This window comes from Anabrus simplex, chromosome 1 (assembly GCF_040414725.1).
Source record: "Anabrus simplex isolate iqAnaSimp1 chromosome 1, ASM4041472v1, whole genome shotgun sequence".
NCBI lineage: Eukaryota > Metazoa > Arthropoda > Insecta > Orthoptera > Tettigoniidae > Anabrus > Anabrus simplex.
This window is the reverse complement of record NC_090265.1, coordinates 1,017,692,046-1,017,707,511: the sequence shown is the minus strand read 5'-3', so window position 1 is coordinate 1,017,707,511 and position 15,466 is coordinate 1,017,692,046. Positions and strand designations below refer to the sequence as shown.

The following is a 15,466-nucleotide window of genomic DNA, read 5'->3' as shown; positions in this document are numbered from 1 at the left end:
ACATTTATCTTCAATCTCCATTTTTCAGTATTTTTATTTATTACGTCTAACTGTTCTCGAACCTCCACTTCATCCTCACCCCAAATCACCACTTCATCTGCAAACAACATCACCTTCATCTTTTTCCTACTGTAATCTTTCATTGCTGCCTTCATGATGTCATCCAACATCATTAAGTACAATAAGGGTGACAACACACTTCCTTGTTTTAATCCATTCTCAAATCCACTGTCAAAGAAAAATAGACTTAATAGACTTAAGTGTTCCAAATGGTAGCATATTTGGGCCTATGCTTCACTTAATTTCTGAATGATTTTTCTCACTGTATTCAAGCTGAGACTGTAGTGTTGTATACTGATGATACATACATAATTATAACTGCCTCCAACCCTATGTCCACAGAAATTACAGCATGGATCAGTAAAAACAAATTAATGGTGAATTTTAAGAATATTTAGTTTATGCACCTCTAGGCTAATAACTGTCATGATAAAACTGCCAAAAATTATAACCCTGTATTAAATACAAATGGAATTGTCCATAATATTTTAAGGTGCCATTTTAGATGTAAATTTTATTGTTGCATGAATGAGATATGGAAGTCTCCAAATTCTGTTTGTTTTGCTGCAAGTATTCCATCTAACACTTGTTGTAAAAGATATATTAGAAGAATTGCTAACTTAAAATATTTCCATCCAGTCATCAGTTTTAGTTTAGGTCTTTGAAGTTGTTCCAAATCAAATTATAACATTATTTCTTGAATACAGAATTGTATTTTCGGAATTAAATTGAAATGTAACAGATTTGACCGTTGCAGACCATTGTTTAAGGAACCAGGAATACTGCTCTACTCCTCAGCATGTATCATACTGAATATTCTGCTTGTGAAACAAAATATTGATAATTTCAGAAGAATCATAACAATAAAAATAACAAAACTCAAGCTAGAAATAAAATGTTCATTGAACAGAGTACTGAAAATATTGCCTTGATACACGATATACTGTATATTCTGTTGGAATTTCCAAACACATGCAACCAGCTAAGAATTAAATGTCTCTTAGTCCTATCTTGCACACATCTTACAGCAATTTTATGTGCAGTTAGTCCGATATAGACTTCCCTGCAAAATGCAAAAATGGTACAAGAGGCAGTAAGTGAGGCCCATCTCAAAAACACTGTACCATTTTATGTACAGTGGAGTCCATTACTCCAGTCATTTTTACGAAATGTTACTGTACTGTACAATCCATAGCCACTCCTTTACATTTTGGTAGAGAATTGCACACCTGATTGGTTCAAGAGGCCATTTTCTTTTGACAGAAAAGGGTGGTTATGGTATTATTAAAAACGTGATAGGTTACGTCCAATTACAGACATGTCAATTCACCGCCATTTTGTATAGTCTCATCACATAGAAAATTTATAGAAACACATTTTTCACAGTATTTTATAATCTATGGCACGCAAATGCTGTACAGCAGATGTGATAGTTTACGCCGTGTAATTACTACCGTTGCAGCGTTCAATAAAATCATAAAACTGGACAATAAGGCTGTAACACATTAGGAACTGTACGAAGTGAGAACTTTCGCTTTCCTCATGAATACAGAGTTGTAAGAGAGAGACATTCCAGCGAGAAGTAGCTCCACAGAATTAGGTATGTTAGATGTACGTGGATAAGCTACAGGGAGCAGTGAGGGTTCGAAACATTATTGAGTCATGCCTTTTTTAATTTTCATTTTGTACTCTTCTAGGCATCCTTCACAAAGACTTGACTTTTCTGAAGTCTCAGATATTCTTCTAAGGAACTTATAATAAACAGACATAATAATTATCACCGTCTAAGCACCGGCTATGGACAAATTCGTTGTGAATATCACCTGAAACATAATGCTGAAATCATTTAACCAAGTAATAGGTACATCCTCTACCCATAGGGAATGGTTGCAACTATCTGGGCTTAAGAAAGACATGATTCTTTAGCGCACTGTGGTGTTTGCAGCAGAGTAAACATGTCTGCACATTGGAGTTCAGAAGTTGTAGCATACAAGATCAGTTTCGAAGCAATAGCGTACATTATTCCATTAGTACGGAGATATGAGACCTATTCTTCATCTCCTGGAGTGGCTGCATGGTACTAATTACAGCCAGCATGGGACTTTCCCGATGAATTAAGAGTTTGAATCTAGCTACGAGCTCTTCATTTTTATTTCTATACTCTTAAGGCATTCGTAGTTAAGGTTTAACTTCCTTAAGTTTCAAAAGTCACTCTTCACCTTTAGAAAGAAACCATACATCAGAAAGGAATAATAACATGCGACTTGTATGGCAAATGGCTACAACGAATGAAGCGCACTGCACTTACTCTCAGCATTATGACTTACACATTCAACCAAACAGTTGCGCAAGTTCGACTCGAAGAACGACTGGACTTCATAAGTAGGGCACATGAAACAGCATATAATAATCTTCACAGCAAAGTACAGACAGGTTCCACCATATATGCTGCAATGAGCAAGAATGACTCACCTCTACCGTACTCAGATATGCATTAACGAAGGAGGTGGTCGTTTTGAACATTTCCTTCATTAATCGAATGGCCATGCACAAGCCCACTGCACCTCTATCGGTAATAGCTTATTTTACTGCAAATAGCTCTTTTAAGAACTATTTAGAAATGAACATAACAGAACCTGCAACATGAGAGCTGATCATGATTTAGATTTGTCTTCAACAACGCAACTCACTCGAACGTTTAACAGTGAAATAAAAAGTCGTCCTATATAGGACTCGAACCTCCGACTAACGAACATAGCTTTCCTCCTTTAACTTCAAGCATGCTTGGCTATCATGAGCTGTCGTTTGACAGTGTTATACGAGTATCAACACTACTTCTAGTCATTCAGCCATCATATTCTCTGTATGTGAATTTTCTGTGATACGTAATTTTCACGATTCTTTACAATCATTTGGTATTTTATCGTTAATGCCGATTTTGTTGACATGAATAAATGACTTATAGAAACCGTAGTAAGACCAGAGATTGCTGTGAGTAGCCAAGGTCAATGTTTTAGGTTAGGTTATAATCTGCGGGTTGCATAAACCTGAGTGAATAGGGGCAGCTGTACTACTCGGTATAATAATCTTCCAAATAAGTTTAAAGATGTCACATCAGTCCATTCAATACAGCATTAAAAATCTCCTGCTTTGTACTGGATTGTACAGAACTGGCGATTGAATGGAAAAATACTGGTTTTGATGCCGTTATTAACTTGTAAATGTTCTGAATGAAAATCTATCTTGATGCATCATTTTTACTACCTCCTCCTCCGCAATTTTTTTCTTTTGTGCATTTTTACTTACTGTTCTGATATCTTTTATTTACAAAGTGGTTGGGGCATGATAGCCAAGTGATGTTGCCACTGGCTTCCCACCAAGGTGGCCACAATTCAAATCTTAACTAATGCATGTGGAATTTTTAAAATGAAAAGTCATGTACCTGCGGTTTTGGTTCCACATAAAATTGGAGTTCCCACGGCTGTAATCATGATATCAACAGTCATGTAGAACTACAAGCTTAGCTTCATTTACAAAGCATTATTGTACATAGAATATTGCATATAACAATATCTTTAATGTTAAGAATTCACTTGTATATTTCCTAATATGTAATGGTACAGTCTATAGGAACTAAATGAATTAATGAATATCTGGATAAACTTAAGCGGAGATGCTTATCCTGCAGGAGTGAGTGAACCTATGGTTATGAGGCTGTCATTTTTGAGCACCTTCAAGTACCACTGCACTGAGCCAGGACCGAACCTGCCAAGTTGGGTTCAGAAGGCCAGTGCTCTACTGCCTGAGCTACTCAGCCTGGCAACCTAGTTGAAGAACATGATCGTAGAAGCAATGGTAGGACAGTTTGAGACAGAAAACTGACATAGTGAAGAAATCAGAGCTATGGGGATTGATGGTGGTGATTATTGTTTTAAGACGAAGTACTGCTGGGTAACCATCTTCTCAACACTAATCAGAAGAAAAATGGAAGAGCTTCGGCCCGTTAAAGAATGAAGGTAGCAAAAGAAAGAGAAGGGCCATGAACAGCATGTAATTCAGACTCCCAAGGTCTCGCCAACCTGATATCATCGAGGTTGGAAGAGAACAAGACTGGACCAAGAGGGGCTTGATAGGAAAGATGGAAGTGATGAGCCTGATATAAGTAAGTGGAAGCGATGCTAGACTCAGTTATAGTCTCCGTGGTCACCAACCCATGCTCTCATGTTTTACTGCCCCCACCTACAGGGGTGAATCATAGCTGTGTAGAGAAAGTTGGATGCAGGAAAATTAACTTTCTACAGCTTAATTTAGTTATTTCTGGGATTGTTGATGCCACCTTGGTTCATTTTGTGTCTTGGCTGGGGATTTAAGGCTGACTATCCTTACTAATCTCATGTGATTTTTCACTGGAAGACACATACCTTGCAAAGAGTGGGAAGTTTTCTGGTCATTCCTTCATGATAACTTCTGATGCCTATCTTCAGTGTACCCAAAAATATTCAGTTAATCGGTGGCAATATTATTTCACAATTCTGTATTATCTAATTGTAGGCATTTAATCAGGAGTTGAGTTTTATATTGTGCATTAAACATGGTACAGTATTTGATACAGGCGAACTATGTGGTTTTAGTATATTTTATGTTGAATGGTTCTTTCTTGCCTTAAACACTTGTTTCTTATCCTTCTTTTCTTTCTTTTTCAGTATTGTTGACACTGAAACTGATATGATGAGTCATTCATTCAATAATCTGAATTGGCAGTGTCCATACTGTGAGATGAATCTTGCATTATCTGTTCTTGAACAACTGCAGCACCTTACATCATGTCAGCCTGCAAAGCACCAGAAAGGTTAGTTCTCAATCTTGACTGCTGAGAATGTCAAGAAAATGAATAGTAGAGTAAGGATTTACTTCAGATATTTGCTAACAGGAATATTACACTGAAAGATTTGAGTATCGTTAATTTTGTCTGAAATTTACAAGTATTCAGGAGATTTTTTTATATCGTCTACAGAGATAGGAATGCGAAAAGGAATACATAATAGAATAAATACAATGACAGGTCAGTGTGGAAAGAGGGTGCAATAGAAAGAGGAGACAAGGACAGACATAATTTGTTATTGTTTAAAATGGAACAAATTTTATGTGGACATTTTATCTGCAGGTAGATTTGAATGAAAGAGCTTTAATCCACAAAAATAATATTCAAATACATGGACATGTTAACATAAAATATTCAAGGAGTAGATGATAAAGTGTAAGATAATGAAATGGAATGATTAGTGGGAGCAAGAATAGAAAAAATACAACGGAATATTTGGAAAATATGAATTTATTATTTGTTTTCCGTGCTAACTAAAATGTTCAGTTTTCGGAATGTGACCAGAAATGGTTTGAATAATGGATCAGTGTTTTTTTCTTTTTCCAAAAACTAAGGTCCTATGAGGAAATGAACATTTCTTTTTTACTGATGGAGATTATCAATATTAAGTGTTTTAACCCAGTGAGATCAAGGCTTCTCAGTAGAAATGACGGCTAATACACTGTTGAATTATTACTACAGTACAGTGTACTGGGGGAGTATATCAACTTATTGAATATGTTACGAGGAAACCAATATTACATTTGGACTGATTGTATTATTGGGTTGATTGTATAGGTTACAGTATTTGACCTGAGAAATATTAGTTAGTTCAAAATCAAACAGTGTGTTACCTAATTTGTGCTGGGTGGAAATATACCTTCTCCATGAAACATCTGGAGAGCAGCAACTTGCTTTGTGTGTGTGGATAAGACTTTCCTTCATGTTTGCCTATGACTTTTGCCCCTACCATACAGTAATCTTTTTACTGCTGTAATATCTAATTAAACAACAATACTTGGGCAAAAGAACAACAAAGGGAATGTTTATTTTGGTAAAGAAAATTCCATTATAATCTTATTTATGCATACCTGCCAACTTTTATGGTTTATCCGTAAAATTTACGGAAATTGCAGCATTTTACGGTTCTACGGATGGACGGTATCGTTTTACGACTTTGCGGATAAAAATTTGAAACGTTAACATTCGATAATCACTCCACTTCCATATAATCGATTGTTTGCATCGGTCAAAGGCAAATCCACAATAATCGATAATTCTTTGATTTGATTGGTATTTTTAACCGTGTGATGTTTGTGTCATTATTGGAATTGAATTTAAAGCTGGGATAACAGTTCTTCCGTGTGAATCTTAGGTGTTGACAGGCTCTGCTCCACAATTCTTTATTCCACTCCGTTCACTTGTGATTTAAACCATATTCTCTGACCACGTTAGTGTTGTTCTTTGTTCACGAAGTTGGTGTTCCTTGATTGTTTTGGCCTTTTAAGGTTATGACATAGTTTAAAGAAGTGTTCGAGTTTTTGTGTTATAACTTCGTGTTTCGCAGTTTCCTGTATTCTTTGGACTAATTACATTCATTCCAGTGACTGGGTATACCGCTATTAGTGAAACCCATTAAATTATAAAGAAGAAGAATTACATTTGTTTCACGTGTGTGAATGTTTTTTTACCATGTGCATATTCTTTGTCACGAGGTTGGCGTTGTTGTGTTCAGTTGATGGTTTAAGACTTTGTGTGCTTTGATATGTTTTAATGAAATGTTTGACTGCCTTGAATGTTTATGTTATAATTTTATGTGGCATTTAGTAATCCAGGTTCCTTTCGATGTTTCAGTAGATATCGAGACATTTGTTCTCTGACATTTTCATACGCTATATTCCTATTGTAGTTTATCGTAAATCAAACAAGAAACAGTACTTCCAGGTATTTAAAGAATCATATTCTGTTGATTTTCCATGCATACTAAAATCAAGAGAGGGAGAAAAATTTGCCTTTTGCACAGGAATTGGGTGTGATATTAATATTGCACCTGGTGGAAGAAATTATTTAAGTAATCACGTGAAGTGCAGTAAACACTTAAGTTACGTTAAATCAAAGGAATGTAACAAGAAAATCAACACCTTTTTTTGCCAAGTCTGGAAACATTGACAGTGATGTAATTAGGACCGATCGTCACCATAAGACCTATCTGTGTCGGTGCGACGTAAAGCCACTAGCAAACAAGTGTCTGTTTACTTCATTTTTGGTGGAACACAACATGCCCTTAAGTGCGGCTGATCATGCTGGTGCTTTATTTAAGATGTTTCCCACATCAGAAGTTGCAGAGAAATACAGCTGTGGTCGCACAAAAACAATATGCATTGTAAATAAAGTGGCAAAAAGTGCATCATCTGAAGTTAAGTGCCTTCAGAACAGACCATTTTCTTTGGCAACAGACGGAAGCAGTTATACAGTATTGTTGTTACATTCTATGATATTCTGCGGGAAAAAGTAGTGAGCACTGTGCTATCCATACCAGCATTAGACGGGGACTCAACAGGTGAAACATAGGTAACCTGATGTTATCACAGCTGAATTCTCATAACATACCAATTGAAAATTGTGTGGCTTTCTGCTCCGACAATGCTCCTGTTATGATAGGACACAAAAATGGGGTTTCAGCAGTTCTGAAGGAAGTTCAACCAGGTATTGCTTTCATAGGTTGCATTTGCCACCTGATTAATTTAGTAGCTGAAAAAGGTGCTGGAAGATTACCACTTAAACTGGATGAGATCCTTGTTGATATATTTTATTTCTTAGAGAAGAGTGTCAAAAGGAAAGAACACCTTCAGAAAGTTCAGAACGTGCACAATAAAGAGGCAAAAAGAATTCTGAAGCATGTATGTACTAGGTGGTTATCTTTAGGCAGATGTTTGGATAGACTACTGGTCCAGTGGGATCTGCTTCTTTCTTTCTTCAAACAGGAAGTAATATTGTGTACCCGAAACATTTCCACAAGGTTGACATTTTTCAGAATACCTAGAGTTGAACAAAGTGGATCCAAAGAGTATCAGAAGAGAATTCTTGATTCTGCTATTACACATGCCCCTAAAAGAATAGCATATTTTTCCAAATGTGACAAACCCATCCTAAAAAGTAAGACTTCTTCTACAACACGCGAGGGAAAATTGTTTATGTTCCTATCTTCAAACTTGAACAAGGCCTTTTGCACTTTCCTTCATGTGACTATTCCTGTATTTGACAAATTCACTGTTCCCCTTCTGACTTCTTCCACACAAGTTCACTTTTTATTAGAACTTCTAATGGATTTGCTAAAGTAGTTGTTCACCAAGTTTGTTAAGACCAAAATTGTCAGAAGCTTGAAGTAGAGTACAACTTGATTCAAAATCAAAGAAGTGATGATGAGTTAGTTATTGGCAATCAGACTTCGAACATAGTGAATGATCTCCAGGATACAGATGAATCCCTTTTCTTTTCATCAGTGAGAAACTACTTTTTTACTGCCTGAGACTACATCATCAACTAGTTTCCACTCAAGGATGATGTGTTAAAGCATGCTCAAGTTGTTAGGTTAGACAAAATTGAAGATGCACAGTTTTCTTCCATTCGTTTTTTCTTGGAAAAGTTTCCTATCATGTTATGCAAGGAAGAGAATTAAACTACAGATGAGGTGGTGAAAGAGCTTCAGGGGCAGTTCACAGCTCTTCATGTAGATGACACTTTGGCTGAAAATTAAGATACTGCAAATGATTCCAGTTGAGCACAAATATCAAGTATACGTGGAGCCGATGGACTTCTTAAGTATAACCAAATTTCTAGAGTAATGCTCTCTATTCTCACCATACCCCATAGCAATGCAGAATGCGAACGTGTTTTCAGCCTTGTGAAGAAAAATAGAACAGAGTTCAGATCATCCATGTCCAATGAATCTCTGGAGTCTATTTATATTTTGAAGACCCTGTTATGACAAAACATTTTCTCAGGGCTTTTTGCAGGAAGCAAAGAATGAGATGGATTGATGGCATCACAGAAGTACTAAATTTCAGCTTGGAAAATCTTTGGGAGACAGGGCAGGACAGAAGAAATTGGCGTATTTTAGTTCATGGGGTCACGGAGAGTCGGAATCGACTAAACGAATAGAGAGAGAAAAAGGCCACAACTATGACTTTAAAGTCGAACTAGCGTGTGATTTGCAGTGTATATTATTTCTTGCCTGCATTATGTTAAACAATTTTTATTGTGTAAAGCCTTTTTTCAATTATCGTTTATCTGCTTAATTTATCAAGGAAGTCCTATTATGTATGCTCCAAACTAATATTCGCCATGCCTGCTGCTGTTTAACGTGGATTTCTTCTTGATTGTTATGTTCATCTACAAATCATTGGCCAGTGATGTAAGTAGATATGATTTCATTGAAGTATCCTGTTTAAAGCATAATTACAGTATAGTATTTTGTAGCCCAGAAGTATTATTATTTTTGTCAAGCCAGGATATGTAAAAAATTGTTAGATGTTTTGTCGCGCGTGAGTTTTACTGATAGCACTTTTCAAAAGTTGGCAGGTATATTGATGAATCAAGACATAAGTTCAGTCCACACTATCACAAGCAAAATTTAATTCTTCTTCTGGAAGTGCGATATCCTCAGTGGAAGTTGGCGGTCAGTCTGGTTCAGGCCTTCTTACTAACAGCTGCTCTGAATAAGACAGGTAATGATAAATTAGACCATTGACTTGAGAAATAATGGAGATATTTATTGGCGGTTTGTTTCTACAACTAGGGTAACTCAAAATGTTTTCTGTGTTCACTTTCGGTGGCGGTGGTATCACATGCACATGCGCGTAACTGCATTGTTCACAAGAAGCGCGCCAGTAACCATCATCATCATCATCATTACTTGTTTAATTTCTTTAAGAATAAAATGTGGCAAAGGAGCCAAAAAGTATTAAACAAGTGGGAAAAGGTGCCGACATTAAGTAGAGTTGCAAAAAAGTTACTAGCATTGAGAAAAGGTGTAAGTAAGTGCAACTAAAACACAGTTAGGGGTGATCATTTTATATTTTCTTTGCAAGACAAGCTAATTTGGGCATTTTAATAGAAAGAAAAAGAATTAAGATGCATCTCTTAAATTTCCTAGCTCTAGTGATCACCTCTTTGGTCCACGTTTCTTTGAGGGGCGTCTAACAGGAGAATGCTATCTGCGATTTCTCCAGGATCACCTACCACCGTTCTTGGAACGTACCTCTCCTTGACCACTGCAGGATGCGGTTTGAACATCACACAGCTCCACTGCACGTAGTGGAGGTCATCCGGAACCATCTCCATGTGACATATCCTGATAAATGGAGAGGAAGGGGAGAACTTGTCTCCTGGCCCATCAGATTGCCCGATCGTGCACCCCTGGTTTTTTCTGTGGGACTATGTAAAACAACTGGTATATGCACAGAAGCCAAGCAGTCCTGGTCACCTTAGACAGCTCATCATCGAGGCATGCCAATCTGTTACGCTTGAGATGTTGCAATATGCCAGACAGTCCTTACAACGTCATGCACAGCGCTGTATTGACCATGGAAGTCGTCAGTTTGAGAAGGTGCTGCATTAAAAGACGTAGGTAACTGAAATCCTGTCACATGTTTCCTAACCTCTTCCTACCCAGCTCCATACTATATACCACCATACCAGTGGTCCTTTTCAGGGCCTAATAAATAAACCAGTCTGTGGAAACTATTAAGTATACAACCTTGTCACATCCCAGTCATCTGGCTGTAAAACAATAAATAATACTTGCATGGGATCCGAACTTTTAAACACTGTCCACTATCACAACTCTCACCGCGCCCCTGCCAAGTAAGCTATTGCAAGGCTTGACATGCAGCACGCAGTTTCCAGCCTATACAGTACCTGTTCCTGGTCTGTGTGTGTACCTCCTGTCGTAAGGTACATATTCTTTGTACATGTGTGCTCGTTTCACAGGTTTATTTGGGGTACTCGTAATGAATTAATAGTGGCAGTCACAGTTTCTGCTGGTTTTTAGCCCATAACCATACATCTCTTTATATTACCACGGTTCAAGGTGAGGGATTGATGTATTTGAGAATTGTAGTAAATGTGGCAGGATGCATAAAACAAAATCTCAAGGAGTTGGCAAACCACCTGGCATAATCAACAGTATTTGAAAACTTTGAATCTTTAATTTTAACTTGTAATGATAAGCTTAAACAATCTTTTGTCATAACATGCCAGCATCTTTACATACAATGAACAATGAGAAACTTGAGTGTGCTAACATAACAATTGGTATGTAATTCAAAGAAAATAAAAACTAAGAGTAAAAAGTATTCTTTGATAATGTTACAATTACAGTGCTCTTCTTGGAAGTCGTATCCGTTGAAGACAGATGTTACAAATCTCGCAAGGTAACCTCAAAATTCCTCAAAAGTACAACACATGCTAATAAATGTACTCCTAAAATCATTGGCGTATCCTGGATTCGCCACCAAGGCATGCAACTAGTAACCATGCAGTAGCACATTGTATTTAAGTAAATTCCAATTCTACTCACCCTAATTACAAGTAGGTGAACTCGACCCTGTGATTTGCTTTGCAAAATTCCTTGGTGACCTCACTGCAGAAGTCCTCATGTGATTTCATCTCAACAAGGAGATCCTTTTCCATAGACATCATTCCTAATGCAGAGAAATGACTCTGACTTATAAAGCTCGGGAAGACCTCTGTAGAGACCATTGGTCAATAGGAATTTCTGGATTTGACCCGGAGCCTTATCTTTGAAGTGTTCAGAAGTAAACATTGCCCTCAATTCGGATTTAAGTGATACTATGTCAAAATATTTTCCATAGACTTCAATCAATTTACTGAATTGCTCTTCAGGAAAATTGCCAGAAAAAATTAAAAATTTCTTACAGTCAAGCATTTCAGTGAAGGACAAATCTCCTAATAAACAGAAGCTATTTCTAACTGTGCTAGAATAATATAATGTATTTCCAGGTAAATCCTCCTATGCTCATCTTTCACCGAAAATGAAGTTTATTCCTTTCTTCTTTTCCTTGGTGGTACGAGGGCTGGAACAGGGTCCACTCAGCCTCGGATGGTCAGTTGAGTAGAGGTGGGTTCGATTCCCACTTCAGCCATCCTCGAAGTGGTTTTCTATGGTTTCCCACTTCTCCTCCAGGCAAATGCTGTGATGGTACCTAACTTAAGGCCACGGGTGCTTCCTTCCCTCTCCCATCCCCACACAAGGCCCCCGTTCAGAATAGCAGGTGAAGCTGCCTGAGCGAGGCAGTGGTCCTCCTCTCCAGTTGTATCTCCCGACGCATTGTCTCGCGCTCCAGGACACTGCCCCTGAGGTGGTAGAGGTGGGACCCCTTGGTGAGTCTGAGGGAAGATTATGAAAGAAAGAACAAAACACACAATGAATGAACTCACTAGTCAGCCACTACTCAAGCACTGGAGGAGGTAAATCACCCCAATTGCACTGGTCACTTTCATCACGTTGGGTTCTCGGTGTGGGGTAATACGTGGTTTCGGCTCACTTTAAGCTTGAACATGCCGACTTTCTCCAAGTTGTTAACAGATGGCAGAGGGTAGCACACGGATGTTGACAAAATCTCCATTGCAGCGACATCATTCGGAGAGTTTCAAAACTGTCTGCCACCAATATGCAATTTAAAGATTGAATGCATTACGTCCTTAACTCTCCAATTTGCTCTCTCTTTCTATCCACAGTGGATTAGATGGCGAGGCTACACCAGTACCACACGTAGTCAATCAACGTAACTAGTGCAGTTGCGCAGAACCTTTGAACTTCTGAGAGATGAATTTGTTAGTACTTGACTTGAAACAACTTCATATCGTACTTCACACAGTTCTTCGTGCTATCATAACACATGCAATGAATGCCTTGCATGCAAGGAGAATACATCCCTCCTAAAATAAAACATTTGCCGTGCAGAGTAATCACTAGTCAAGCAACGAACAAACAATACATAGAAAGCATGGTATCTAAGAATTGACAGTATGTAGAATAATGTTGCCCAAACATTGGGAAAATTATTAAAAAGGAAACTCTTTCTAATAAATTTGCACTGGACTGTAAAGTTTCGATAATCTTTTGATATTGATATCTTCAAGTTGGATAATTTTTTCACTCTCTCAAACTTTTTTGCTTACGGCACCCAGTTTTGCTGTGTGAAATATTGTGACACATCTCTAAACATCTTTCAGTTTTGGAAGATAAATTGCAAGAATACTTTACTTCCCAAATGAAAGCTACTGGGTTCACAATTTCTCTACTGTTACTACTGTCCAACTCGTTGGCTGTATGGTCAGCGTACTGACCTTCAGTTCAGAGGGTCCCGGGTTCGATTCCCGGCCGGGTCGGGGATTTTAACCTTCATTGGTTAATTCCAGTGGCCCGGGGGCTGGGTGTTTGTGCTGTCCCCAACATCCCTGCAACTCACACATCACACATAACTCTAACCTCCACCACAATAACACGTAGTTACCTACACATGGCAGATGCTGCCCACCCTCATCGGAGGGTCTGCCTTACAAGGGCTGCACTCAGCTAGAAATAGCCACACGAAATTTAAAAAACTGTTACTACTACTGAAGATACAAATCACCTACTGTTAGAAGGTCAGAAGAGTTGACTGAACTTCAGCCTTGTGAAGCTTAAGTTTAGAAAAATAACACTTGTTCACTTCTGATGTTATTAGATTATTCTCAGTATTATCAGAATATGCGTTATCAGTACTATAGTGAAACCCCTATCATTCACACCCACTTGATACATTATCCCACATATTGCACTTAAATTCGGCCTATTATGCTTCATTTGAGAATTATTTTCAGTTTATTTTCAGCAATGCTTGGGAGTAAAAATTAAATTTTCATTACTTGTACTCACTAGGGTCATTAATCTGTAAAGTTTTCCACCTTTAACTTGCAGATTGAGCAAGGTATTAGTCCTGTGACCTGTGCTCTTTAAGCGTATACCTTTGTACAAAACAATACCACAACTTTTCTTCTTTTACCCATTCTCACTCACACATACATTCTTTAGTTTTGGAAAATTTTCCTAGTCACTTTCATGCTGTCCTTGGTACATTGAAGTGTCTTTGTGATTCAAATGAGTGTTTGGACAAAAATTTGAATATGGTTTACTGATACATAGATGTACAAACATATATGAAACCATAAATATGTGAAAGATTAGTAATTTGGGTCTAAATGTAATTTGGGACAGGATTGACAGGAATATTATCAAGGTGCAAATGAATAATAAACTACTTTACTATCATGGTAGGCAAACTGGAATTCTAAGCCTAAATATTAGTAACTTTCGTCTGACCATGGCTAAATGATTAGCATGCTAGCCATTGGTCGAAGGGGTTCCAAGTTCATTTCCCAGCGGAGATTTTAACTTCCACTTCCTCTGGCTTGGCGGCTGGGTATTTGTGCCGTCTTCATCATAGAATTTATCTTAGGTTGTAGTGGCTTGTGCCGTACGTAGTAGATTAATGGCGCAGTAAACAAATATAGAGCAAGTATGGTATGCAGAAAGAAGGTGATGGGCCCCAGAGGATAAAAAGGGTTAGAATAGAGAGAAGCAGAATATTATCAATGTATTTCAGAATTGTAGTAAATGATGCGGGAGGCATAAAACAAAATCATAAGGAGTTGGCAAACCACCCGCTATAATCAACAGTATTTGAAAACTTTGAATCTTTAATTTTAACTTGTAATGATAAGCTTGAACAATCTTTTGTCATAACATGCCAGCATCTTTACATACATTGAACAATGAAAAATTTGAGTGTGCTAACATAACAATTGGTATGTAATTCAAAGAAAATAAAAACTTAGATACCTATATCTAAGAGTAAAAAGTATTCTGTGATAATGCGCAATTACAGTGCTCTTCTTGGGAATCGTATCCGTTGAAGACAGATGTTACAAATCTCTCAAGGTAACCTTAAAATTCCTCAAAAGTACAACACATGCTAATAAATGTACTCCTGAAATCAGTGACATATCCTGGATTCGCCACCAAGGCATGCAACTAGTAACCATGCAGTAGCACAATGTATTTAAGTAAATTCCAATTCTACTCACCCTAATTACAAGTAGGTGAACTCGACCCTGTGATTCGCTTTGCAAAATTCCTTGGTGATGTCACTGCAGAAGTCCTCATGTGATTTCATCTCAACAAGAAGATCTTTTTCCATAGACATCATTCCTAATGCAGGGAAACGACTCTGACTTTGAGAGCTCGGGACCATGGCTAAATGGTTAGCATGCTAGCCGCTGGTCTAAGGGGTTCCAGGTTCATTTCCCAGCCAGGTCGGTGATTTTAACTTCCACTTCCTCTGGCTTGGGGGCTGGGTATTTGTACCGTCTTCATCATTAGAATTTATCTTAGGTCGTAGTGGCTTGTGCCGTACATAGTAGATTAGTGGCGCAGTAAACAAATACAGAGCAAGTATGGTATGCAGAAAGAAGGTGATG

At 37.8% G+C, this 15,466-nt stretch overlaps 1 protein-coding gene across 2 annotated transcripts in view; it reads left to right on the top strand.

Moving 5' to 3' along the window:
• Positions 1-15,466, top strand: part of LOC136857904 (probable ATP-dependent RNA helicase DHX34) — a 330,161-nt gene that overhangs the window by 295,238 nt on the left and 19,457 nt on the right. For both annotated transcript variants that reach the window (XM_067136960.2, XM_067136959.2), the window contains one exon: positions 4,764-4,909. In XM_067136960.2, the coding sequence (XP_066993061.2) occupies positions 4,764-4,909 (146 nt within the window). The remainder of the gene's footprint in view (positions 1-4,763; positions 4,910-15,466) is intronic.